The sequence below is a fragment of the Lissotriton vulgaris genome, chromosome 6 (assembly GCF_964263255.1).
Source record: "Lissotriton vulgaris chromosome 6, aLisVul1.2, whole genome shotgun sequence".
In the NCBI taxonomy this organism is placed as follows: Eukaryota; Metazoa; Chordata; class Amphibia; order Caudata; family Salamandridae; genus Lissotriton; species Lissotriton vulgaris.
This window is the reverse complement of record NC_141694.1, coordinates 566,542,309-566,570,210: the sequence shown is the minus strand read 5'-3', so window position 1 is coordinate 566,570,210 and position 27,902 is coordinate 566,542,309. Positions and strand designations below refer to the sequence as shown.

The 27,902-nt window shown below is 42.2% G+C and overlaps 1 protein-coding gene across 11 annotated transcripts in view; it reads left to right on the top strand.

Annotated features, from left to right (window-relative positions):
* SNAP91 (synaptosome associated protein 91) overlaps positions 1-27,902 on the top strand; it is a 742,345-nt gene that overhangs the window by 239,227 nt on the left and 475,216 nt on the right. For all 11 annotated transcript variants that reach the window (XM_086926569.1, XM_086926565.1, XM_086926568.1 and 8 more), the window contains exons 6-7: positions 18,214-18,307; positions 27,307-27,418. In XM_086926569.1, the coding sequence (XP_086782695.1) occupies positions 18,214-18,307; positions 27,307-27,418 (206 nt within the window). The remainder of the gene's footprint in view (positions 1-18,213; positions 18,308-27,306; positions 27,419-27,902) is intronic.

Here is a 27,902-nt window from a genome sequence, read left to right as displayed (position 1 = left end):
TCCAATTGTGCCAATAATTAATTCTTCTAAATCCGCTTTCAGTTTTGCAACATCAAGTAATTTAAATTCTGGTGGCTGTGGGGTTCGGGATGAATCTATTTTACTTATGCAGAATCAGAACCTGCAACAGATTGGGTTTGATCATTTGAAAAAGTTTGATCAAAAGTTAAATCTGGCATTCTTTACTCTCGATTAATTTCTGATAAATCTGAATAATTTTTTTTAGCTACTTTCTGAATTTCTGCATTTAAAGGGACAGTTATACCTGAATGTCTAATTTCTTTTTGATCGATGACTGGAACAACAGGTCCAATGGTTACTGGTACCGTTACTGCTTCCATGTCTTTAGTTAACTGTTGTATTAACTCTTCTTTAGATCGGAGGTATTCTGAAATATTCTGAATATCCTCAAGTCTTCCTGTTCTTTTTATCTCTTGGGATTTCAATTCCCTGAACTGGAGTTTCAGCATAATTTCTACTTTCTCCAGGTGTACCAGAATTAGTTCTTGTTCCTACTCTTTCAGAAAATTTTACATTATTTGGATTTACTCTATATGGGGACTCCTCATCAATTTCTCCAGGAGGTGGAGCACTTGCAGAAGTTCCTTGAGGAATTCTCGGGGTAGACCATGAACAAACTGGTTGATAAGGTGGCGGGTGTTTTGTCTTTGTAATATAAATCTCTTCCAAAACTGGATCTTCTGTCTCACTATCTTCAGAAATATTATTTATCTTAGCAGCATTCTTTTGACTTGTTTCCTCACTAAATCTTGCTGGGTAGAAATCATTACACATATCTGCCTTTCTCCAACAACGCATTCTATCTTCATGAGTTTCTCGATTAATGTTCATTCTTGTACCTCTTGATACACCTCTGTTCTCCCGTTCTAAATCAAACATTTCATCCTCCCATTCAGCTAAAGCTTTACATTGTGTAGTGTCTGGGTTTTGGTACTAGAGACATACCGCCATATTCATGAAAATCGGCATTTGCGATTCTGAAATAGCGAAAAATAGCGATTCGCTATTCAGAAATCGCAAATCCGAATTCATGAATAATTGCGATTAAAAAAAAGCGATTCGCACGCGATCGAAAAATCCGATTGAAATTGCGATTAATCGCAGATTAATCGCAATTTCGGCCTACCCGCGGCTGGACTGCGATCTCGCAAATAGCGATATCGCTATTAGCGATATCGCTATTTGCGAGATCGCAAACTCGCGAGATCGGGAAAACGGGAAGTCGCATTTTGAGCCCAGTGATGACATCACAACCAGGAAGCTGCCGGTTCCCAGCACCATTTTGCACATTGAGGCACAGAGACAGGGAGCACATAGGAGAGCTGCTGCACATCTTGGCTAGTAGAGTGATCCACAGAGCCACAACCCATACCATGGCTGAGGAAGCTGCACCTGGGACCAGCAGCTCGTCTGGGAGAAAGCGAAAGCTCAAATTCTCCGAGCAGGAGCTGGAGCACCTAATCGAGGGTGTTGTGGCTAACCACGACCAACTGTTCGGTGCCAATTCGAGGAGGGTCCCAGAAATGGAGAAGAGGCGCATATGGCAGGGGATAGCCTCAGCAGTAAACTCGGTGGGAGTGGCGGCCAGGTCCCTGGAAGAACTTAAAAAGCGGTGGTACGACCTCCGAGGCCGTGCCAAGGAGAAGGTGGCGGCGCGCCTTGGGGAGTCCTCGGGCACAGGAGGAGGAGGTCCAACGGTACCACCGAACACCGCCCTGGAGGACCAGGTTGAAAACACCCTGGAGAGGGAGGCCTGTGTGGGTTTCACTACACTGGACTCATCCCGCCCCACACAAGACACCCAAGGTAAGTGGCATGCGACTGCGACCCTGCCCCCTATGGATGTCCATGACCAAATAGGCTCCCCCAATGTCCCATAGGCATGTCATAGTTGCACATCAAGGAATGTCCTGAAGCATTGTGGGAGATGTAGTCTGGCCACAATGTTGTAGTACCACAATGCAGCCAGTCAGGTCCCAATGCACACAAAGCCACTGCCATTCCGGGAATGTCACCCAGCATGCATGTAGCAACTGCACGTCTGCCAGATGCATACAAATAATGGTCCACCACTTACCCCCACAGGTGGCGATACCAGTGACAGTGACAGGCTGGTGATCGACGACAGCGTCCCGGAGGTGGAGGTGCCAACACCTACCCAGGCACCAGCCCCTTCCGCTGCAACTGCACCACCAGCAACTACCATCAGCAGAGTCCCACCTGCAACTGCTGCAGCGCCCTCATCCGCTGCCATGGCAGCCCCCATTGTGCCCCCTGCCACCGCTGCTCCTCCCAGAGCTGCAGCCAGGTCAGTCACTCCTGTGGCCCCTGCAGCAACTGCTACTGCCACACCAGCAGGCACACCCCCTGCGACTAGCTCACCTGCAACACCGGCGGCCTCACCCCCAGCAGCTGGCGCCTCAACATCCGGGGCTGCGCCACTGTCCACTCAGCCCCCAGCCTCACAATCAGGCCAGCAGGGCAGGCGTGGCAGGTCACGCCAGCGCTCCACATCTGCTACCAGGCGGGCCAATGGTGATGGACTGGCGCGGCTCAGCATCGAGAGACGGATGCTGCGCATACACCAGCGCCAGGCTCGGCAGCAGGGAGCAATTCAGCTCCAACTACACAACATTGGCTGCAACGTGGCATCTGTTGCTACCCACATTGAAGGCATGAGGGCCGTCCTGGCCGGTGTGGGAGATGGCATGGCCCGCATTGCTGCAGCCGTGGAGGCCAACACCCGTGCCATGTATAGAATGTGCGGTGGGCAACGCCGGCACCACCGCCAACTGTTGACCCAGCTTGGCACCTACAGCAGGGCAAGCTATGTGTCGGCAAATGCCACATCTCTATTGGTGCGGCGCTGTCTGACACAGCAGCACACTGTCATCCAGTGCAGTGTGGACATGACGAGGGTGCTGGAGACCCTCACCACGGCTGTCGTGGCTCTTCACCCTCCACCTATTCCATCTGTTGTGGGGGGTGATGATGCGAGTGAGGGGGCGTCCAGCCTGAGCTCACAATCAGCCTCACAGGCCCCACTACCCACCCGCAGCACCAGGACCCCCCCATTGCCTGATGCCCCGGAGGAGGAAGCCCCTCAGAGGCGTTATGGAGGTACACGCTCTAGGCACACCTAGAGAACTGTAATCACCACTGGCACAGGCTGAGGTCAAGCCTGCCATGCACAGCAGTATGGCGTAATACTGTTTGTTGGACTAATTTGGCACAGACCCTTATATTTGATTTTGTGAATTGAACACGTACTTTTATTTTGAACTTTGGCACAGACCCTTATATTTGATTTTGTGAATTGAACACGTACTTTTATTTTGAACTTTGGCACAGACCCTTATATTTGATTTTGTGAATTGAACACGTACTTTTATTTTGAACTTTGGCACAGACCCTTATATTTGATTTTGTGAATTGAACACGTACTTTTATTTTGAACTTTGGCACAGACCCTTATATTTCATTTTGTGAATTGAACAAATACATTTATTTTCCTACACACATTAGCGTTGTGTCATCATTACATTTTGCATGCATTGTTGATTTGTGGGGTGATGGCAGTGGTTGTACTAGAAACTGTTCACTGTGATGTGGTTGCGACGTCTGTGCCCTTCTGCTGGGTTCTCCCCTTGTGCATGGCGCGCATGTGCAGGTGGCCGGTTGTCCCCCTCAGATTCACTGCCAGAGATGTCAACAGGTATCCGGCGCTTGGTTGCAATGTTATGTAGTATTGCGCAGACAGCCACTATGCGGCAGCACTTTTCTGGACTGTAATACATGGCCCCACCTGTCTTGTGCAGTATGCGGAACCTGCTCTTGAGCAGGCCAAATGTCCTTTCTATGCAATTCCTTGTCCGTATGTGAGCAATATTGTAGCGCCGTTGCTGGGGTGTAGCAGGGTAGAGGTATGGGGTCAGGAGGTATTCACGGAGGGCGTAGCCACTGTCACCTGAATGAGAGGAGCAGATGGTGATTGCCTGTGCTGCGCTGTTACATCTTTGCAATGTGACATTTCAATCAAAGTGTACTTACCAAGTAGGTGTCCTTCCCCAAACTCTCCCCTGACCAGTCGTGTGTGGAGTCCGCTGTGCCGGAAAATGAAGGAGTCATGGGTACTCCCTGGGTACCGTGCGACGATGTCAGTGATGTATGTCTTGGCATTGCAGACCATCTGGATGTTGAGGGAGTGGTAGCACTTTCTATTGCGGAACATATACTCCATGCCAGCTGGTGGGCAGATGGCGACGTGGGTACAGTCTATACATCCGAGCACATGTGGAAAATGGGCTACATTGTAGAATTGTAGCTTTGTCATGTCCAATTCCTGTTGGCTGGCGGGGAATTTGATGTGACGGTGTAGCTGGGTGAGCATGGCGTCAACAAAAGTGTTGAGGCAGCGTGACATGGTGGGCTGGGATATTCCCCCAGCAGCCGCTACTACCCCCTGGAAACTTCCGGAGGCCAGGAGGTGCAGGCTACACAATACCTGCACATGTGTAGGCACCGCATTGGTATGGTTTGTTGGGTGGTGCATCAGGGGGTCAAGGTCCTGTATTAGCTGCATTATCATTTCCCCATTCAGCCTGTATTTGGCATATATCTGCTCTCTGGTTTGGCCCAGCAAGGTGACCCGCTGGCGGAATATCCTGTCCTGGATCCTGCGTCTCCTCCGTGCTAATCGCTGTAGCCTGCGACGCCTCACCACCATGTACATTCCTGGCATTGTGGGACTCCTAATGCTGCTGCTCCTGATGGTCCTTATGTGTGATTGGTCAGGCCAGTACCTGTTGGTGATAGGACAACGGTTTTTTGAAAAAAAATTTCAATGGCTTTCATGGTTACCACCTGCTTTGAGTTGTCCTTATTTTGCGCCGTGCAAATAGCGATTTTTGGGATTTTCGCTAATTGCGATTTTTCTTGAATGCCGATAGCGATTTTTTTTGCGAATTCGCTATTTTCGCAGATTCCGTGGTGTGTCGCTATTTCCGATTCGCTAATGCTCAGCGACAGGGATTCTGCGATTATATTAGCGAATTCGCAAATATGTGTTTGCGAATTCGCTATTTTGTTGTTGAATGCCGATTACGGAAATTGCGCCCGCATTTGCGTTTTCGCAGCGATTGCGGGCGCAATTTCACTTCATGAATCAGGCTGATAATTTTTTCTCTCAAGTTTTTAATTACTTTCATATTAAATGACCCGTCCTCCGGCCAAGCCGGAACACCATCATCTTTAGTATATTCCATCCAATTATCTATCCAAAGGCAAGAATGATAACCAAAGTCACCTTCCATATAGGCTGCGGGTGTCTTATACTTATGAAGTAATTTTCCACCTCGCGTTTCGATTTTCTTTTGAAAATATTTTTTATTTTCTGAAACCATGAAGGCTTCTTTTCGTCATACATATAATAATAATAACTCATTTCAAACAAATCCGCTTAATTCAAGATGATCGTAAATATTTCCCTGTTATTCCGCTATTCCAGCCAATCCATGAGCGAAACTCACCAACAAGCCAGTCAGGTTAAGCCACGTCACTACTCTGTTCAGCCAATAGAATTACTGAATTTCAGAGTGAGACAATCAGGTACGAGCCTACCAAGTCACATGAGCCAATCAGTGCGCGAATATTGTGACGTATGCTAGCCAATCACAGCGCGAACCCTGTGACGTATGCTGGCGCTGCAGCTTCACTGTCTCCGTTCCACTCCTTGAACAGACCCCTCCTTCACAAAATAATTTCACAGCGCCATATTTTTACAAATCTTTCGATGAAATACAGTTAGTAACTTCACATAAAACAAACCATTTGCCTGTTTTGCTAAAAATAAAGAGATAGCTTTTCAAACAAACAGATATCCTTTCGCGTGAAATAGACGACGCTATTTTCACAGAATATTTAAATTCGTTGATAGAAGCAAGTAGCCTTGTTCTACCCTTCTTGCACACATGTAATCAAACGGAAAGAATCCCTAACCATTCGTACATGACATTTTTGGTAGGACTTTAACCCGCCAACAAAAATCCTCACTTGTCAATAAGAATAGACAACGCTACCTTACCCTTCACTCGAGCTTGGATAAATTCTACTATTCTTTTCGCAGTGAGTTTTAAAGCAGGACAGTTGTCCCTGTACACGAAAGCTAGAATTTCATAGACAATCACTATACATTCAACCTATCACACCTAAGATCCCTAAACTTGTGCTGTACATCCACAACACTTGTGATATATGTTTCAATACCACTTTTGAAACAGAACAAATGCACAGTTTAACCTTACTTGTCACACTTAACTCTTTGTCGGCAAACCAGGAATTTTCACACTACTGGAAAAAACCTTTCGACTACATGTAACAAGTGAACACAACTTAACATGTTTTAAACATGTATCCTATGTATCTACCAAGTAGCATGTCCTTTACCATAGTAACCGTAACTCTGCTACCAAGTAATTGATCCAGCCCCCCTAATGCAAAACTGTCTCAATATCACTGGTCATCTTCACAATACTCACCAATAATCATGAATCTCTACTAAGGCCCATAAACTGAAGAGACAATTTTGAGCGACTGAATCATGTGACCTAATTAAACACACTAATCATAAACTACTTACAAAGATATATACATCTGTAGTCTATTAAAAATCACCATGGTTTTTAATCTGACGTCATTTAATTAAGTCACAAATGCGAATGGATCTAATAATAACTAGACCATGAATAAACAAGACCAGCTTGTCATTTCAAAAATCTAATAAAATAACTTTATTATATTCAAGGAAAGAGCAATCTTTATTTAGAAATCATTATTTTATTAGCAATTTTGAAAGCATCTGTCAAGGGAAGGCACATTAGTCTGACAGTTTAAAAGGAAAATCATTCAGCACGAATTAAAGCAAAAATAAAGTTTCCATTGCCTAAGTTCTATTTCCCTAACTAAACTCACTTCACCTAAAGAAATAATCAATAAGCCACCTGTCCTTACGTGCAAATGCAGTCCGACAGCACGTCACTCTGGAATCGGGAAGCAAGAGCCCCCTCCTGCCTGAAGGGTCCGTTTTTAAACCTTTCTAACTGTCTAATCTACTAGGAAAAATGTCATTTTTCGTTGACAACTGCGTTCCCATTGGCTGACAAATGTCGGACCATACAGGTCATCATTGCTTTCAAACTAAGAACGGGCTCTTCTTTAGCCCTATTGTTCATGAATCTTAACTTCCTCGGGGATTGTTGCAATATCAATGTTCATCCGAGTAACAGTCTCATAGCTTCCTCACATTGGTAATTCTGCCATTTCCTGTCCTTGACAAGAACACCATGAGCTCAATATGCACGTCTTCATTTCATAGTAATTTTTTTTTTCAATGTGGTAAAACTTTCCACATCATACGCGTGCAAGGCTCATCTCTGGACAGGTTTCACAAACGCCATCTTTTGCAAAGGCCCAAAAGGCCTCTCAGGGAACTAGTATTTAAACAAACACAAGACCGTAATTAATTAGAGAATTGAGACCCATTCTGTTACCCACCCCCTTCTAAATATTAACCTAGTTAATTATGTTAACTAGCTGAAGCACAAAAGGCAGCAATATAAAAACCTTCTTCTTTGAGGCCATCAGGATTCTCCACGAGCTTTTGCCACAGAAAAGACATGACCAAACACATTGCACATAAATAATAAAGCACATGCCATTAATTAAACAGCCGCATTTAATACTGCCAAAACAAAAGGTTAGTTTATTATTTTCCACGCACTTGCAAGTGCAACATAAAAGCATATTAATCCCACGTGTAATGTGTGCAACTTTGAAACTAAGTTGATTAGTTCTTCAACCCATGCCATTAATACAATTATTATGTTATGGAAGTTTAACTTTGCAAGTTTAAATCTCGCTCCATCACTTTCAAAGAATAGTTGCCCAGAAAGGTACCCTTGCGTTTCTTCAAGCATTTTGCCTATGGTCTTAATTTAAGGCTTCTTTTATTTCCGGGGAAGTGCCATTGTGTAGTGTTACGTACTGAGCTCCAGGGATTTTCATTTAATCATTGATGGTTTTCGAATGTCAGTACGTAGATGTTGTGAATGCAACGCTTTTCTACATGAATATATCTGTAAACATTTTCTGGTTATTACTGCATTAAAGTATATAGTTTTTTTTGCCACATAAAGCGCTCAAATTTGTTTTAATTGCGTGGGGCATTGCATTTTCCTTAGGATATCAAAGGCTGTTTCTCTATTATAGTCTGTGACAGAGAATGAGAGCAAATTAATACAGGCGTGTTTGTTACTTTGCTAATGAAGTGGAATGCACTGATGATTTTGATTCTCATAATTAATCAGGCTAAACCATCAAACCTTCTGCACGATGGTGTTATATTTGAAGATACTTTCTTTTTAGTGCTTGTGCACATACGAAAGTCAGACCTTTGACCCTAGTATATAAAAATTGTTTTCCTAAAATGCCAAATACTTATTTTTATTCTTTCCAAACATCAGGAGATACCTTCAACCTCCTCCTTTCATGACCACTTGCTTCAGCCCCTTCTACACCAGCTACTTAATTTGGCTGGAGGATGAAGCATTTAAAATCGAGAGGAGTTCCGGCACTTATTGTGTTAAAACCTGTAATCTGAGGCTCTTGCGTCCAACGTTTTAAAATAACATATTTACCACTGTAGAAACAAGTGCTTAATTTGAGGCAGTGGTTGCCAGTGAAACCCACCAGCACTCATTTTTTGTGACCGACACTTATTTTTTTTATATCGAACAATTGGAAAAAATAGAGAAAGGAAAAACAAATAAAAAGTCTCAAAAGGAGAAAGCAGGAATCTACAGAAAGTGTCTGGTTGTGAATTAAAATCTCTGAGGTGGAAACAAGACTTTGCAGCCTTGGTTTTCAGCACGCCAACATTTTATAGCACCTGCCGCATGCCTCTGAACAGAGCTTTGGGCACTGACACTCGTTCTTTTACAAATTAAGCACTGCAAGGAACAACTACGACTACAACGGAAAACATTATTTTACAATAACAGTACTTCAACACTAAGATTATGCTTCTGGAAATCACTGCCATGACCTGTTATAGTTCTATTAAGGTGGTGTATGCACAGTAATATTATGCTTTTAGCTAACAAGAAAACACTGTTCAAGATGGAGAATAGTTTATTTTAATTTTAGTTTGCTTTCTTAGTAGTAGTAATGTTTTCTTCCAATACTGTAAATGGGTTTGAAAGTATCACTGCATGTTTGAATAAAGCGCCAAGGAAGATTTTGGAGGCACTACATTAAGTGCTTGAGCATATATGCTCAAGCCTTCAGTACGTCCAGACAGAGCACGTTTACACCACCCAGTTATATTGCCATTGTCCAACTGCTGACTATAAACCTATATGCCTATGTTACTCTGTAGTTCTTCTGTTGATAAATTTTGCTCCCACTTATCAAATGTGGAAGGGGGCTACTGTTACCCTAAGTTGTTCTTTTGTAAATGTGCAATGAACAACCAAATGCAGGCATGACATATAACACATAATCAAATAAAGGACTGCAACATGTTCTATCTGTCTTTATGGTGACTACACCCATCATGCCACTTGTAAGTATATCCCACTTAGCTTAATTAATATCCTGCTATGAAGCCGGGATTGCAGTAACTACTTAAAGAAATCTCGAAACATTTGCGTGAGACCCCCATCTGATTGTGAGTAACTCAAATTCAATGAGAGCCCCAACGTGTGTTTTATGTCTGTCATTTAGTCCCTCCTCTTCTTCCAACTGACTATCCGTTGTCTTTATTCAACTGCATTTTCACCTGTGGGGCATTTGCAGAGTCAGTACTAATATTGAGACATTGCCAGCTGTTTGTTAGTTCCTTGTAGGCTCCTACACCAAATTGTTCACCAGAGACCAAACGATGAATTTAAGTAACTGTCCCAGTACACAAAACATGGCACACTTTATATGAGGTCTTTGCCAAACAAAACACCATTATTAATGCAACATTAAGCAAACGGTAAAATCCAGCAACCACACATACTAACTTAAGTTGATTTTTGGCCATGGACTCCTACACAAGAGTAAAAGCACATAGACTTTGATAATTCCCACCAACCCTTTGGTAATAGTGGAGACTAGCCTAATCCTTAAAAACAAAATTAGTAGAGTAACCCCATTCTTCATCTTCCATATCAATAAGAGACAGCCAACAGATATTTGGTCACATTACCACTGATCATGTAATTCTAAGAGGGTCAATCGCTATGACGTGGTCATACAATACCCAGTCAGTTAAAAGATGGCACAACCTCAAACATTGCACTATTCTAAAAGGTTTATGGGAGAATCCGTTTATTGAAAGGTTCTAAAGTTGAGACATATAAAATAGCTGCAGATACCAGCTAAAGTTAATTTCTGTACTGTATTATGATGAAAATTGGGAATAGCCCAACATAATTAGAGCAAGATTCTAGCATTAACATTCACACAAAAAATTATTGCAAATGCTCTGGACTCAAGCAGAAGGAACACCTCTCCTGGCCCAAATGGTATAGCTATTTTGATATTCATGTTGAACCTGGAGTCCAGAGTTGATACCGTTGAGGTGCTCGATTTTTCAACCACTGCACATAAAGGAAAGTCTGCATGAGCTAAAAAATTATTGAACTATTGTCCTTCTCGATAGCACAATCCAAAAGCTTTGCACGCATTCTGCTGCGGTAGACCAGCATCAGCTGCTCTGTTACAGACTGGGTTTGAGAAGGGGTGCAAAACCGTGGACAACATTCTGGCGATCAGTCTAATGGTCCAAAAGTCAATACATCATGGCACTAATATATATGTATGCTGCTTTGACTAGTGCCCACTTCGACAATGTACACAGAACAGTACTTTGGGCAAACTAATAAACAACTCTAGTATTCTGAACTCCTTACTATCTGCCAAACCTATGCTAAGCACGGATACAAGAGTGCAACTGAAGCTAGGAGACTTCTCTGGAGTCTGGAGAAGATTCCTATCAATCCTAAGATAAAACAGGACTGTGGACTGGATATTGGGCTGACCAATTGTGCCAGGATGGCAGGTTTATTTTCATTAAATACCACTTTAGGTTGAACAATGCAGCAGAAGGTAGACTCGAGGGGGTTATGGAAATAACTCTACATTAAACAAAATATTCGTAATAAAGGACTTAACCCAAATATTAGATGAGCGGAGTCTTACTGAGCTCTTGGACAGTACATTAAGTTATAGCTCATTTAAGAATAAAGCCAGAGAGCCTTCTTTAGCAGTATCATTTGTGGAGCATGCAAGGAGATATCAAGGTTGAAAAGAGGGGAGCTCCTACCACCTACTTATAACTAAGACTAAGCTCAGAGCTATGTTACAATGAACTTTAAAGATAAAAACAAAATTCAACAGCAGAACAAAATTCATGCGTGATTTCAACTCCTAGCGCTGGACGATATACGTGCTAACTGGAGCTCACAATGTGGATAGTCCTGCAAATGTTAGAGGATGAGTCCGTATCCAGTATTATAACTGTGTGCCCTTATCGGTTTGGCCCAAGGATGAATCTACTAACACCTTATTTTAAGACTAGGGGACGGACAATTGGAGGCAATCATAGTGTGCTTCATGGGCAAAGACGCACAGCTGATATGCAGAGCAGTCAAACTTATTGAGGTGGCGCTTGGATATATGGAAAAGGCAACAGCTAACACCCTTACTTTGGTGAGACTGCAGGGAAGAAACTTGAATGAGTAAAGCAGCTTGGAGCCCCTCGAAGGTTTCAAACAGAACATTTGAATGCACTTGGACACTCCAAATTCTAGTATGGATGCGACTTTGTACATGAAATGACTGTAGGTATAATTTTTACCTAGTTGTTTCTGCAAATCATAATGGGGCAGATTTACAATAACTGGCGCATCTCTGCATATCAGCAGGGATGTGCCAATTAATTTGCGTAATGGTTCAAACCCCTTGCACCACCATGGATGCGCGCATTTACAATGCAGCGCACCATGGCGCAAGCATAGAGAGATGCTTGACGCATCTGATGTCGTAAAGGTGACACAGTGCTGGAGTTGTGCCACAAATCTATATCAAAGGGGATGATGGACGGAGCGTTGGAGCAAATCAAACACTCACCCCCAGTCAACTGATCTGGGTTTAATCCATCATCATTCTTTAGCTCACTCCACCACCCCAGTTCAGACATGGCCATATGCAAATCAGTCTGACCCTGTGCCTCATGGGATCAGTTCAGCCTGAACTGCCAACCCATGTCTTCCCTGGACTGGAAACAAGCATCCTGGGATCGGTTTCTGGCTAAGCAGCCGTCATCCGCCAGGCTAGCTTGAATCCAGTGGCAAAGTGCACAAGGGACCCTCGTCTGGGCATACCCTGCTAACTTAGGGCAAACAAAGCGATACCAAAGGGGATGATGGACAAAGCGTTTGAGTAAGGTTACTAGCTGCACTATAATAAATTAAAGATGGGAGGGGACCCAAGGGAGTTTAAAGACCAAGCAAAGACACGTTCCCTAACATGAATACATAACACAAGTGTCGATGGGTCTGAAGAGAACTGTAATGTCTACCAAGATATGTAACCTGACAGTACTATACTGTCCAACAAAGGAAAAATAAAAGTCAAAAGGTTACAGATACCCTGACCTCAATGTGATTTAGAAAGGATACCCAGCAGTCCCCACACGGAACCGCCCTTCATCATTTGGGATTCCTTATTGACCAAACACCTGGAAAACTACCGGTAACCAGGGAGGCCTTGTTAGAATAACCTCCAATAACCAGGTAGGTACCAGTATGGTCTAAGTATTGATAATCAATACTTACGAGTGGAAAGGTGACTGATTTGCAGTGCATGTGAGGAGAAATGTGAATAGTGGTGAAATAAAATTGGGTGAGGGAGCAATACAACATTTTATTCTGGTTCTGCCCACTCCTCCAATATTAAAAAATCAATAGCAGTTTTAACAAATAACTGCCTGGGTGTAAAAAGTGGTCGACATGTTTCAGCAAATATATTGGATAACTGTGTCCTTGCCTTCTTCAGGACCTAGGAAGTGCTTGTGCTACTGCAAAGTGAAAAGTGAAAAGATAAATAAATAATGTGACTGCATAAGAATCTGCATGTCACTGATGAGAGAAACAAACAAAGACACACAAGGAGTTTACAGACAAGTAACATTGGTAGACAATACAAATAAAGATGTGGAGTTTAACCATACATTCATATAAGTTATGTATATCAATTGCAACATCGAAGTTTGCTATCATTTTAATACACGAAGGCATTACATATTCATTACTACATGTAAGACAAACTCCATCTTACCCAAGTCATAGGAGTTATGGACCTCACCCCACCTGACAGCGGCTCAGGCAATGAGGAAAGCACCGCTGTGGTTAAAAAGGAAGCAAGAAACAGGGGTATATGTAATTGCTACCTATGAAATGAACAGTATACAAGAAATGGATCAGGACATCCGTTATGATTGATAAGTAGATGTATAGCTTATTAAAGATCAGCCCGGTGTTCCCCAGTACCGTACTCGCTAGCTGTTAAAACATATAACGCTGCCTAAGCATATTGGTGTGTTGGTACCATAGCATCCAGCCGGTAAGTGAGGAAAAGTGGTATCTAGCATCCACAACTGCCCGACAGCAAATGATGCATATGAAAGCTGCGTGGCTGACTCCTCAATAGACATAAAGAATGTCATCTCACAAGTACACTGCGCAGAGGTAGAGCTGGTAGCACCTACATCACTCGTGAATATATCTGGAAACTACGTGCCAAGATGCTCAACAGACTGCCGTTTAAAATTGCGATTAGCAGAAGTGAAAATCACCAACACCTGCTTTGCTCGTAAGCGTACTGTGTACACAGACTCCTGTAGCTAACTCAGCAGTGTGCTCCCGCTTGCTAGACCTTAAGAGAACGGGAAAAAGTGCCTGGGCTTACCTCTCCGTCAGTACTTCTCTGCTGGCTTACGAGCTGACTGGGGAGGTGCCGGTACAGAACCGGAGCCTCGTTTAAATGCGGTAACGTGATTGGTTCTTAGAATCACATGGTGCCGCTGGAGGGCCGCCTCTTTGTTTACATTTTATAGGAAGTGGAGCCTCTTTGTGATGCAGTCCTGTGATAGGTCGTTAAAATCACATGGTATTGCAACAAGTGCTCGCTTTTACTTACTAAATAATATTGATTTAATGTCGAGCATCATTTAAATGCAATGTGATACAGTGCTGTAATGTCGCTAAAATAGACAGATTGAACAAATTTGTCTAGGATGAGCGCTTGTACGGGGGAAATATATTTAAAGACAGATCTGTTACAAAGTTGCATAAATCGAGTATCGGAATGCAGGGGCGGTGGGTGACATTTGAAAGTGGTGGGGTGCAAAGTGATTTGCATACAGCTTCGTAGCGAGCGAGCGTAGCGAGCGAGCCCGAACTCCAAAAGGGGGGGTTTGGGGTGCTTACCCCCCAAGAACATTTTGGAAAAAAGGAAGAAAAATCGTGCATTTTCAAGCAAATTTGAGAAAGCAGGAAGGTTAATAAAGCAATTGTGAAAGTGCAGTTATTACATTAATAGATGGCATAACATAGGTAGCTGCTTAGTCAGTATAACCACAGAGCTTCATACCTTCCCTCCTATTATGCTCAGGTGCTGAATTCAGACTATAAGACTTTAAATAAATACCAGTTTGAAATACCATGTTTTAACAGTGAGGCTCACGCTCGCACCACCGATGAGTCGTGCCCTCAGAAATGGAGCACAACATACAGATTTAGGTGCTTTCTGCATGTCCCGGTATTTCCTGGGTCTTCTGCTCCATTACATTTCATCATATATGACCTGCTGGAATGTATAAGGGGGGGAAACCAAAAGTGTTGCCTTTACTGAAAACGGTAAATACCAGTAAAAAGAACCAGATGATATGATTGGGTTTCTTCTAACTTACAACGTGCAAACCAATCTATTTGCGTAAGAACCACACGAAAAACCTGCGGATGTGCATCTGGTATATTTTATTGTAGACTTGGAGACTAAGTCAAGTTCAAGCACAAGATGAAAACTTTGTGACTCACATGCTTCTGACCTTTAGACTTCTGACTCTAATTAGCAAAGCAAGACTGACCGGGTGATTATTATGAGGCAAACATGTCCCCAGGGTGGCGCGAGGTGCTAGTCGCAATGAAGTTATCTCAAGACGTCCATGACCTCTGTAGTTACATTATGGCTATTATAAAAAGTCTTTATTATAGGAAAAAATAATTTTTATGCTGCAAGAAGATGGAGATGACAGTTTAAGATGTTGAGCGATAGTTGTAGCTGAACTGCACGCCCAAGGAGGCTATAAAACATTTTAAGATTGAGGGGGCCTCTTGCCGGCCTGCTCTGCACTCTAAAGGGGTAGATTAATTTTTGTGAAACTCACTCTGCGCGCATTCCAACACTGGCTAACACCGTCTCCTGATTTATCACAGGAGAGTAAATTCATCTTGTAGGTAATGTGTATTGGAAAGGCTCCGTTGGAATCCTAAAGAGGCAAAGGGAGGACGTGCAACCCTAAATATTGAAGGGCCGATGAAATGGGAACCATACACTTCACAATGTGCAATAACGTGACATGACAGGCAAAATATCACGTTCCCTAGTCAAGCTCCCACCACACCTCGGAATACGAGGCCTGTGCAGTTCTTGCACACCCACCCTAACCTTACAAGAGTCCCCAAACTGTGCCCTCTCCCTCTCAAAACCACCACACACAGCTGGCTTAGGGTACAACAGAAATATTGAGCTGGGGTCAAAAAGGCAGAGCGCATGCTGGCACATAGTCTCAGAGCTCAAGCAGTGGACCGGAGGATCACTGAACTGCAGGCACCTGGTGGGTTCCCTGCGGTCTCGGGATGAGGAATTTGCCAATGACTTGGAGGCTTTTTACGCCACCTTGTATGCAGCAGATACTCTATTAGACGCTGATGCGGTAACCTATCTGTCACAGGACCCCTCTCCCGATCGCTGCACTCACTGTGACCGTCTTCGGCATCTTCTTGGAAACTTTCCACAACTTCTGCCAGCGGCTCATGCTGCTCCTCAAGTCTCGCAGCCCCTCCAGGGACGACTGGCACCGGGAGGCTGTGGGGGGGGGGGTCACACACCGGGCCTGGGGGGATCTCGCCGGGGTCTGCTTGCTTCTCCTCCTGCCCGGGGTCGCGCCACTCTGCCCCCACCCACCCACGCGCAGCATCCAATAATGGCCCAAATCTTAGAGATCAGATTGTTCACACGAGACCGCTTAATAAGATGCCAAGGGCTCTTGGCACTATTTGGGATCTTCCGCCTGTAGTAGGCCATCATCCTTGCGGCTCTTGCCAAGCCTGTCCCCAAACTAAGAAGTCCATCGAGATTGATATAGGCACAAACAGACCTTGGCTACAAACCAAATTCACCAACTGTAACAGCGACAAGCTGATTTACCTCATCAATACAGTTCTCTTCAGACCCATCAACACTTTTGTGTTATGTACTAGCTGCACTAATCTGCACCCCAATTCCAGGTACTATGCCCCTAAAGTTCCTAATTTCGACTATGTACATTATATACATTAGAAAATAAACATTTAATAAAATGTTTGAAAAAGTAACCGTGAAGCCCAAATACCAAACACTCTATTCCAAGTAGAGAAACTTAGATACCATCAAGATCTGATTTGCAATAAAGATACAACGAAATAAAGAACAATTGCTCATACATCTTCAAAGATATCACTCAAGGAAAAATCATGCATGAGCCCCTTTTGAAACGATTGAAAAACTGACTACCCAGGGAAAAAGTGGAGTTAGTTATCACACTAGTCACCCCCTACTCTGATACCTATAGTACTACTAATCGGTGACTATTTAAGCAGTCTCCCAGGAATCACCTGAGATATATATATGTGTATGTATGTGACAATGCGATGTTATTGATATCTCAGTTAAGCAGCTAAGTCAACACACTTGCAGCATTTATTTGTGATTGCAATTTGATCTCCTTTCACCTCCATAAATGATCGAGACTGTGGAGAATGAGGAAATGCAGAATGGGATTCTCAAAATCTCTTGAGCAAATGACATACTTTTGGGCTTTACCAAAGCTCTCCTCCCAAAGGTGTTTGACCTTTTTCTGTAGGCTGCCAGTTTCTGCTCATGCACGACAAATAAGATTAGATTTAAATTTGTATTTCTGTATTTTTGTTTACAGGGACTATTGTAGTGCAGGGAAAATTTCTGTGTGTACTACTGTACCATTTTTTCCAGCTGCTCACTGATTTCATCTTTTTTGTTATCGACACTCTAAAAAAGCCTAAACATGTGTTGTGCTTGTCTTGTATGAAATCTTCATTACTCCTACCACATAATGTTAGAATACAAAGTGTGTAATGTCCAAGCTTATCTTACCCATAGACCTAAAATACATGTGGAGCCAGACCCATCCAATGCTTGGCTTGATTGTTTCCTTAACAGTTCCTAATTTGCCCTTCCTACAAAGAAAACTCTCTGGTTGTCAGGCACATTGCTTAACAAAAACTTTTACAGCCAGAAGAGAGACAACTGAAATCTTCCCTAGTACCTTTAACTGACTTTAGTCAACACATGTTATATACACTAGAAAATAAATATTGCACTAAACATGTTTGCCAGTAAAACCAAAGTGCCAAAAATAGTAGTCCAAGAGCAGGATGTAGTTTGAAAGCAAGCTGCAATGAGAATATATTGCAAGGAAGTAGCTGGTCCATATATAGACTTATTCCTTCAGTCAATCCACCCAAGCAATAAATGGCACATATAACCTGTAAAACCAGTCTGAAATAGGCGAACAACTGACTTGCCTTTAATGCCTGGTAACCTCTGAGGCATCAACATCTTAATATCTTATAGGACTAAATGTATAGCTACTCCCGGATGACAGTAGCAATTGTCAATCAATTGTATCCATAATAATGACAGCTAAGTCTTTTGGACCTCGTCTTGGCAATTTCTAAATGATTTTCGTAGCAATATTGCCTTGCAGTTTACAGATTTATTCAATGACTTGGCCACTCTAAGGTTTGTGTTTTGTTTCAGTAATGTACTGTTTTTGATTGTTTACAGGGCTGATGGTGTAATGAGAACAATGGTCCCAGACAAATTATTAAAGGGAATGCCAATTTTACAGGGTCAAATAGATGCATTGCTTGAGTTTGATGTGAGTATACATTATTGTATTGAATATGTGCTCCAGAAATTATTTAAGACTGGGTTTCTACGTTATTGAAATTTCTTATGTAGCGTAGTATAAATTACTATTGTATACCTCAAGTTTGTTTTCTACCACAACCTCAAATATCATTCAATGCATGTCATAATTTATGCTTTAAAGAACAACGCAGGCACAGTTAAGTAAAGACTGCTGCATTATGTAATTACTTTCTCGTTTTTCCTTTGGGAAAAACAATCAGATCCTTATTGTGATAGTTAAATTCTAATAGGCAGTTAAATAAAGAAGACACTTGGTTTATGCTATAGGCCTTCCACATGTTTTTAGGGAAACGCAATCCAATTTTTTTTTTCATTAAATAAAGTTCATTAACACTCACCAATGGATTCCTGGCACACTGAAATTCATTTACTACCACTGATTTTTCCGTCACAGGGGCTGAGAAATCTGGAACAAGCTCCCCACCCAGATGCGTCTGATCCCTTCAGAAAACCTGTTTCGTAAGGCTCTCAAAACCTGGATTTTTAATGCATCTGACACCCTCGTCCTAACACTAATTTAACTTAACACAATTTAGTTCAGCCCCCTCTCCCCCCTCCCCCTACTAGTCGCCCGTACATTTCCTTTCTCCCCTCCTCTGTGACACTTTTACCACTAGCGCCAAGATGCTCCTTGGAGTGTAAGTCGCGCTTTATAAAAACCGTATCATATCATAGTTGTAAATCCTCCTAATCACAGAGACGTGATATGCATTGGAATATTGGGGCTTCTCACAATCATGAACATTTGTAGACATAGGGCGATCTGACTCTTTCCCACAATGAAAACAGTGAAAGCTTTATTCCAACCAAGTCCAGTAGTATCTTCTCTTTCAGGATGGCAGAGGTGTTGACTCACTCTCAAGCTTAGAGCAGTCGGAGGGTAATGGCTTTCTCCATCGTGAAGTGTGCGCTTGCACAGGAAATTCGTTCCTAGGCTGTGTGAATTCTAAACTATTTAGACCTCCTTGTAGGGAATGTAGCCCCAGTAAAGAACCTGCATGAGATTCCCAGAAGTCCCCCTTGAATCCTGCACCTGGGACAGCTTTCCAGGTGTACATCAAGCAATTTATAAATAGAAAAACCTGAAAGTTTTGCTCAGAAGGAGATTTAACTCAGTTGTAATTGTGCAGTTTGTGAATAGGGCTCCATATCTGTAGTTTTAAAACCAGGTAAGATGAAGAGGCACTTTGTAACATAATTAGAACCGTTCCCAACCTTCCCAGACCAAATAAGGAGATCTCTTGCTTTCTTCTGCTGCTCTAACCAAATATCCATACCAATCAGCAACCTCTTTCTCTCTTGATTCAAGGTCCTTCTTCATCGAGCTTTTGCTTGCGGTGAACCACGCAGATATTTCATAAAATTTAAACCTACACAGCCTATCATTCGTCAAGTCTCTCCATGCATCCCAGGAGTGGCATCTGTCCCCTTCCATCATCTCCCCCTAGCGTGTTATTCTGCAAATTTTCAAGGGCTTTTTCAGACCGTCCAATGAGCACTCTGGTGAGTCCCACACTGGTGCCCATTCGCTATAGGGTGAGCTACCCAGAAGAGACCAGCAATCATACCATGTTTTTGCTGCAGCCTTTAATACCATCAGCCAGACTTTTTTGAGGCTGTTAGGAGCTCCAAATTTATACATGAAACCCACATCTGCGATATTAACCAGCATAACATTATACATACATCCCACAAGTGTACTATCATGTCATAGTAAAAGCATCCTATTATTCTGCAATTGATATGCCCAGCAATGCAATTGAATGTCCCTGAGCCCAAGACCGCCAGTCCCAAGTTTTCTTCTTAGCTTCTTCCAGGAAAGTCTAATCCCCCTTCCTGCCCAAAGAAAGAAAACTTGGGTAAGATGGACATCTTAACCAGGTTGATCCAGGCATACAAAGTGAGAGGGAGATTATGCCAGTTCTTTAAGATCTTATCTACCTCTTTAAAATCTTTCACTAAATTCATCTTGGTAAATTCTTCTAAATTCTGTAATATTGTTATTCCCAGATATCTTAATTATGTTGATTGCTTAATGTTTTGAAGATCTTGATTCCATTCCATCACCTCTCCTTTACTGTTAATCTCATAGCCAGACAACCTCCCAAACGAGTACACCTCTGTCATCAAATTCGGAAGAGCCTGACTCATATCTCAGGTGAACAAAATCCAAACATCGGCATATAAAGCTATCTTCCAGGAGAAGCTGCCCACAGTAAAACTGAATTTTTACCTCTTTGCCTTAATATTTGTGCCAGGGGTTCGATATTAAAAATCAAAAAGGATGGGCGACAGGCGGCAGCATTGTCTCATCCCCCTTCCTATCTGTACCGGAGCCAATAGGCTTCCATTGATCAGTTTTTGTATATAATTTGCTCAAAACCTTATGGAATGCCTCACCAATACCAAATGCTTTTAAAGTACCTATCGGATATTTCCAGTTCACTTGGTCGAATGCTTTGGCTGTGTCTAGGGTGACTATTGATAAGGGTGCTTCCTGTGTTGAGGTAAGTTCTATATCTATTGAGCCTATTCAGGGGCGTGTAAGCTCCTTCATCTGTCTTCCTGCCAAAAAACCCTTCTGATCTTTGTTAATTAATGTCCCAACTATCTTAAAGAGGATGCCAGCATATTAGTACAAAATGTATAATCGCAGTTCAGCAGCGATATTGGTCAATACGACTGACACTGCGCGGGATCCTTGCCTGGTTTTAAGGAAAGCAAAATGAGAGCTCATTCCAAGACTCCGGCAATGGTGAATCACTTCTCAGCACCTCGTTGAATAACTTTAGCCAGATCAGGATTACTACCTCTGCACCAATATGTAAATTTCATTCGGGATCACATCTGGCCCAGCTGCTTTCTCCCTTTTAAGTTTAACTGCTGTCAGGATATTGTTCCCTGTTCTTTCCTGGTTCAAATATTTCTGATCCTGGTAGTTGTTTTCCTAAGAGCCAGTGATCTAACTCTGCCTCATCTATCTAAAGATCTTCTAGATATAAATCCTGGAAGAATTGAGTAAATACCTGCATCCCATACCACATATATGGAAGCTGAAGCTGAATTCCATATAAAAAAATTAGTTGCTTCTCCTTCTATCCTTCCCATAATATCTGATTGCAGAAGTAACCTTCTGTTTAAAGTCCATCTTCTTAGTGCAGGATTTGAAGGTAGTTTTAGCTTTAAATATATTGCAGCATCAGATATATGAATAGGTTGATATTCAATCTCCGTAACTCTTTCTACTTATTCGTCTGAGGAAAAAATCTATCCTAGAATAGTGACCATTCTTCATACTTTAAAAGGAGCAGTTTCTGGATTTATCTTTTACCCTAAGCCACACATCACAAAGATTCAGGTTATCCATCATTGATAGGAAATAAGCCCTGGCTCTAGGTGAACTGATTTGGGTACGGGGTGAGGATCTGTCTAGGTTGTTATTTACTAAAACTTTAAAGTCACTACCCATAATAAGTGGGGCTTCAAAAATCTAACAAACTAGACCACAGGTTTTTCAATGTTGTGAGATTATTCACATTCGGGCCATAGTAGCTAATTAGGCTATACAGATTCTGACCAGCTTTGATTTCCACTACAATCCAGCGCCCTCCTTCATCCACCTTAGATCTCTGCAATTCTACCCCAGAATGTACCTTCATTATCATAGCTATGCCTTTAGTGCAGTATTGCTGACCTTATCTACCCATCTTTGCCTTGTAAACAACGCCATACTTACTGAGCGTAGTAAATGGGTCTCTTGTAACAGGAAAACTTTAGGCAAGCTTTCTTTTAGATATTGGAAAACTAGATGTTGCCATCTTTAAACTTTTAAACCATTCACATTCTAATCATAATATCTAGGAATTCACCCTCCTATGGTCCCCCCCACCCTATTATCCTTTGTCAAACACCTCCCAAAGAGCTGTGTGTGTGTGCCAAACTACCCTATATGAGGATTTTTTTTCTTCATACCCCTCCCCCCCCCTATGCTCCCCACCACTAGTGCACCCTGCTCCCCCACCCTCGGAAACCTCCCATTTCTTCCTTTTGACAAGCAGGAATTTAATACAATACAATACACAAAATGTCCTAACTCATTCGTGACCCACGAATTGATCCACAAAGAAAGTTATAGGGCTTACATGGGAAGGCACTCATCCTTCAAGTCACATTCCCAGTCATTCCTTTCTCCACTGTTAACCTATGGGCCAAAACTCCAGGAAATTCTGAGAGACTCAGAAACTTTATGGTGCTGGTATTACTAATGGCTTTATATATTCCCCAAGTAAATAAACAAAGAGTTCCGCCTACAAAGGCAATAAAACATACTATTGGTGCTATAATGTTGCTGTCTTTTTTTTCTAGTTTCATCAGTAGTCCAGAAAAAAGGAAGGGTAAAGCGAGTTAGGGGTGAAGCTCCAAGAGCTTAATCCAACCTTCTGAAAAGCTTCCAAAATAGTGCAAATCCCAGCAATTTGGTAAATACCATTGAAATCCAAAATTAATTTGTAGGTTATTCTAAGGACTAGATGGAAGATAAAGCTCTAATTGGCAGTTATCAGGGATACTGGGAACTAGGAATTTAAATAAATTGATGGGGGCATGGAACAAATTTCACAGGGAGACCTGGTATAGCCCCAGTTGGTCTCTACTCCTTTGGTTCATATTGTTGAAAGTAGTCTTGCACCCTGTACATGTCCCCTGTTGTATTGGAATGTAAGGGTCCATATCTCTTAAGTAGCTTGTCCTGATCATCAGTTTTCTGGGAGCAACTTCTTATCCCATCAGTTTTTATCGGGCACTATGGAACAGGGGTGGGGGGGGCCTAACTGTCAATTTAAACTGAAGTATGTATGAAACTGTAGGTGATAAATAGATAGTCCATATGGTTAAAAATTTTGGATGACCAGCCCTAGTCAAAAGAATGCTACCATAAGGTCTTGTGATAAAAGGTAACATTTCCCATGCTTGTCTAGGGCTGGAAAAGGTGTAAAATGCGCTCTCGGCAAGTCCGTAAGGATTTGCGAATGGTTTGGCAATGTATGTTATGTTATGTTAATATTTATTTATTAAGCGCACGTACGCCCGTAGACTTCATGGCGCTATTGGAAGGGAACATAACACAAAAATAATACCCCAGAAGTAAGCCTGTTTGAAAAGCCATGTCTTAAGAGATTGTCTAAAGGTAAGGAGTTCTGGACTCTGCCTTACAGGCAGTGGTAGTGAAATCCAGACGGTAGCTGCAAGATGGTGAAAGCAGATACCACCCAGGCGTTTTTTCTTGAAATTTGGGACAACTAAAAGAGCTTTATGGGCAATGCGAAGATTTAGTGAGGGATTGTACCTGGAGACAAGTTTCTTAATAAATTTTGGGCCTGTGTTCTGTAGGGCTTTGAAAATGATAAATCTAGTTTTTAACGCAACCCTTTGCACCACAAGTAGCCAGTGTAGTCTTTCCAGGCCAGGTCTGATAGACTGCCATTTTGGTTGTATACAAATAAGCCTGGCTGCTTGATTTTGAACAAGTTGAAGTCTTTTTAACAGGCCTGCCGGAAGTCCCAAATAAAGACTGTTAGAGAAATCCAGTCGGGAAAGAACAAGGGCAATAATGACCCGGGTAAGCGCAGATTGCGTTAGAAACTGGGCTATTTTTTAAATTTTCTTAAGTTGAAAGAAACTGGCAGAGACTACTGTTCCAACTTGTCCTTTCAGTGAGAGATCTGCACTGAGCATGACCCCCAGACTTTTAACCGAGAGGGATTTGGTGGGTGGGTCCCCCATACTAGGTGGCCAGAAATGTGGGCCCCAACTTAATTCGCTTTTCCCAGGCAGGATCAGTTCTGTCTTTCCTGGGTTAAGTCTGAGATGGTTGAGGTTCATCCACCTCTGTATGTAGGTCATGGTGTTCTGGAATTCTGTCACAGAAACTACAGTATTAATGGGGAAGACAAGTTGGAGATCATCCGCATAGTTATAAATAGTAACTTTAGAGTTCCTTAAGGAATATAGTAGTGGGCGAAGATAAAGATTGAATAATCTTGAGGGACCCCACATGTAGTAGGAATTCTGAGGGCAGTGAAGGTACCAAGTCTCACTGATTGTGTGTGTCCTGTAATAAAGGAGGTGATCCAGCTTAAGGCGGGCCCCTGAGGCCGGCCTGTTCAGCGAAAGAACGCCCTGTGGAATGGCTAAACCCACCTCTCTAAAAATGTGTGGGGGGCAGGTGTCGTCAGGTGATCCGGACTTGACACGTACAAGAAGGTCAGACAAGGTTTTTATGTCGATGGGAGGAAGGGTATCTAACGTAACAGGATTGTAATAGGTGTCATCCAGAGGGACAGGGGTAGGGAGGTTAAGTATACTCTGTTTTATGGTAATGATTTTATCTATAAAGAATAGATTTAAGGAGTCACAGAGCTCTTGCGTGGAAGTAACAGAGGGAGTTGTTCTGTCACTATTGCAAAGATAATTCACTATATTGAACACATCTTTTGATTTGTTCTGTGAGTTTAGGATTTTTTCTGAGAAGTAGTCTGTTTTGTGTTTTAGAATAGATTTTTGATAATTCGTCCGAGCCAAGCAATAAGTTGCTTTGTTATGTGGAAGATACCTAGTCCTCCATTTCCTTTCTTTTTGACGTACTTCGAGTTTTAGGGTCTTCAGTGGTGGAGTAAACCATTTATGTGCGTCGTTAGGGCGTGAGCGGGGGAAATTCACACAAGGTGCGTGAGTATCGGCTGCCAGTTGGAGCCAGTGTGAGAAGGACTCCTCCATAATGTCAATATCTTTAGTTATTGAGGGCAGGGTAGTGGCCAAGGTGTCCAAAAAAGCCGGTGTGTTAATGCCCTTCCATTTCCTAATTTTTCCACCCGCCCAAATGTTCACAACTCGGGCAGTCCTTAAATGCCATCCACATGTCTTGTGGCTTTTTATAAAGTCGATAGATATTGTTTGTTTCTGGTCAGGTGGGCTGCATGATTGTGAGACTTTTCAGTGACTCGCTTGCTTTGGATGACCTCCATACAAGTTTAAGCCGGTTTGATCTTAGAAACAGTCCTATTCCGTACATGGCATGTCACGGAAGCAGGGCAAAGTTGTACAGTCCTATCCATCAGAAAATGTGCAACACTCAAATTCTGGATCTTGACAAACCTTTCACTTTACTGGTGCTGCAGAGGTTATGCAGAAGGAAGATACCCTACTGGCTCAGGGAAGCATATAGTTTGCCCAAGTTGGGACCACAATCAGGAATCCAGCAGTGATTGAAATACAGCCTAAAATAAGTAACCCCTTCAGGGGACTTAGAATGACCCCACAATGTGAGAGCCACACATCAGGCTAGACGAATGTTGTGTTTGATTTTAGATTCACATTGCCCTTGTATAGGCATATAAATCCACTCCTGTCATATAAATCCAGTCCTTATTTAGGCATAGTCCATGCTACCGAAATACAGGCATGGCTACTTCCATCCGTTCGTCTACGTCACAACGATTTCTTGGAAAACCAGACTCTTAAGCTGTTAGGGACTTCCCCTTGCTTGAATATTGATTTCTCAAAGAACTCATTTATTATGCATGAACATCTATTCCTTAGGGGTTCATTCATGACGTTCATATGCCCAACTTTACGTCAATACTGGCATTCCTAAATACTTTGAAGGTATAAATATACCTTCACTTGCTACGGCAAAGCACGGTGTGGTTCCGTGCAGTTCAACTACCTACTTGCACAACGCAGCTCGCTACAGCAAGTGCCGAAGGAAGCCAACCCTCCAGCTGATGCACTGACAAGAAGCTGTCATCTTCCTGCAGAGAAATCCAGCTCCAGTGTTTCTGACTCCCCTTGCAGGGTGTTGGGAAATCGAGTCCCTAGACAGTGTACCAACCTATCTCATTCTAAAGGTATGAAGCGGATTAGAACCTAGAGAAACCTTTGGCAAATCTTGGCAAAAGTAAACCTATGCTAAAGACAAACACCTACTTCTTCCCTCGTACTAGACCTAGGTTGGGTACACTAGGGTAGGCGTATTTTAGAAACACCAGTTGAGTATTTTAGCCTTTGTTATTTATGCATGTGATTTTATATATGTCATAGCAACAGACAATGCTATTACAGTATTATTTCATATTACTGCTTACGCTGTACGCATTATACTTCACATTCTGTCTAACGATTGTAGCAGTTCACCTCTTTTGCATGAGAAAGAAGACTGTTCAATAAACCCCTTTTATTGAAACGTCTGTCTCTCTATTTCTGTCTAAAACTCTGTAGAAACGAAGCATGCACGATTGACTGAGTGAAATAGTTATCTATTGTTTCCACGAATCTAAAGATATTGTTCCGGTTCTAGGGTAAACAAAGTTGTCAGGTTTATGCAGTTGTCAGAAACGAATCCCTTCTTGTTTACTCGAGAAAGTTTCTAGTGACTTCTGTGTTAGCTGGCACACACAATTAAGTTTAGTATACTCGATAGAGACATACTGACCTCAGTCCTATGCCAAATCTATAGTGTATATTATTCCAATGCGCAGAGCCTATTGGGAATATATGAACTACACTACACAAAGTTGATAGAGAAATGGTAGCAGATACTAAACCTAAAGGCTGCAAGTTCTTCACTTCTAAGAATATGCTCTAAACATTTTCAGGGAAGCCATCTTTAGTTTCCTTGGTGTCCTAATCTTAATGTTATGAAAGTTGTGGGAACTGCAATTTCTGACGAGCTAATGACAAGTTGGATAACACAATATTAGTATAACACAATTAAGTTTAATTTTACTACTGTAATAGGTGTAGCAATATGAAAACATTTTATGTTACTATGTATTTTAATGCCTTGTGAAGCTTGTATAGTCTGTTCTGAAGCAATCAATTTATGTAGCTTTCAATAAGTACAATGTGAGATGTGCTCACATTTTGTTATATGTTTCTTTCTTGTTACAGGTCCATCCAAATGAACTGACGAATGGTGTAATTAATGCTGCTTTTATGCTTCTTTTTAAAGATCTTATCAAGCTTTTTGCATGTTACAATGATGGAATAATTAATTTATTGGGTAAGTCACAATACCACCCAGTTCTCTGTAAGTTTGGAAGCATTTAAACAATGCATTAAATGGATCTGTGATGAATGGAATTTAGAATCTACAAAAGTGCACGATAACTGACACACGCTTTAGCAATGGCAACATGTCTAGCCTTTACTAAGGGGTGCAAATCTGTATACTTTGGAAATTTCACTGTGTGTTTGCCATAGATAACAAGTTTGTGCATTGACAGTGGCCTTTTGTTGAAAACAAAAATGCCTGGATCAAAGGAGACACATATTCACTTTTCCAATGCTTGTTTAAATTAAGATGGTTGTCGGTCATAGTGGACCAGTAAATTGAAAATGGTAAATAACCACTAATGTGTCATGGTGTAAGTTCATTAAAGTAGTTGCCTTCTTAGTATGGTGAATTACAATATTTTTCCACCATTTCACATTGTGCCTATTTATGACTTTAAGGATTTGAAGGAGAGATTAAGTGGGCTGCAAAG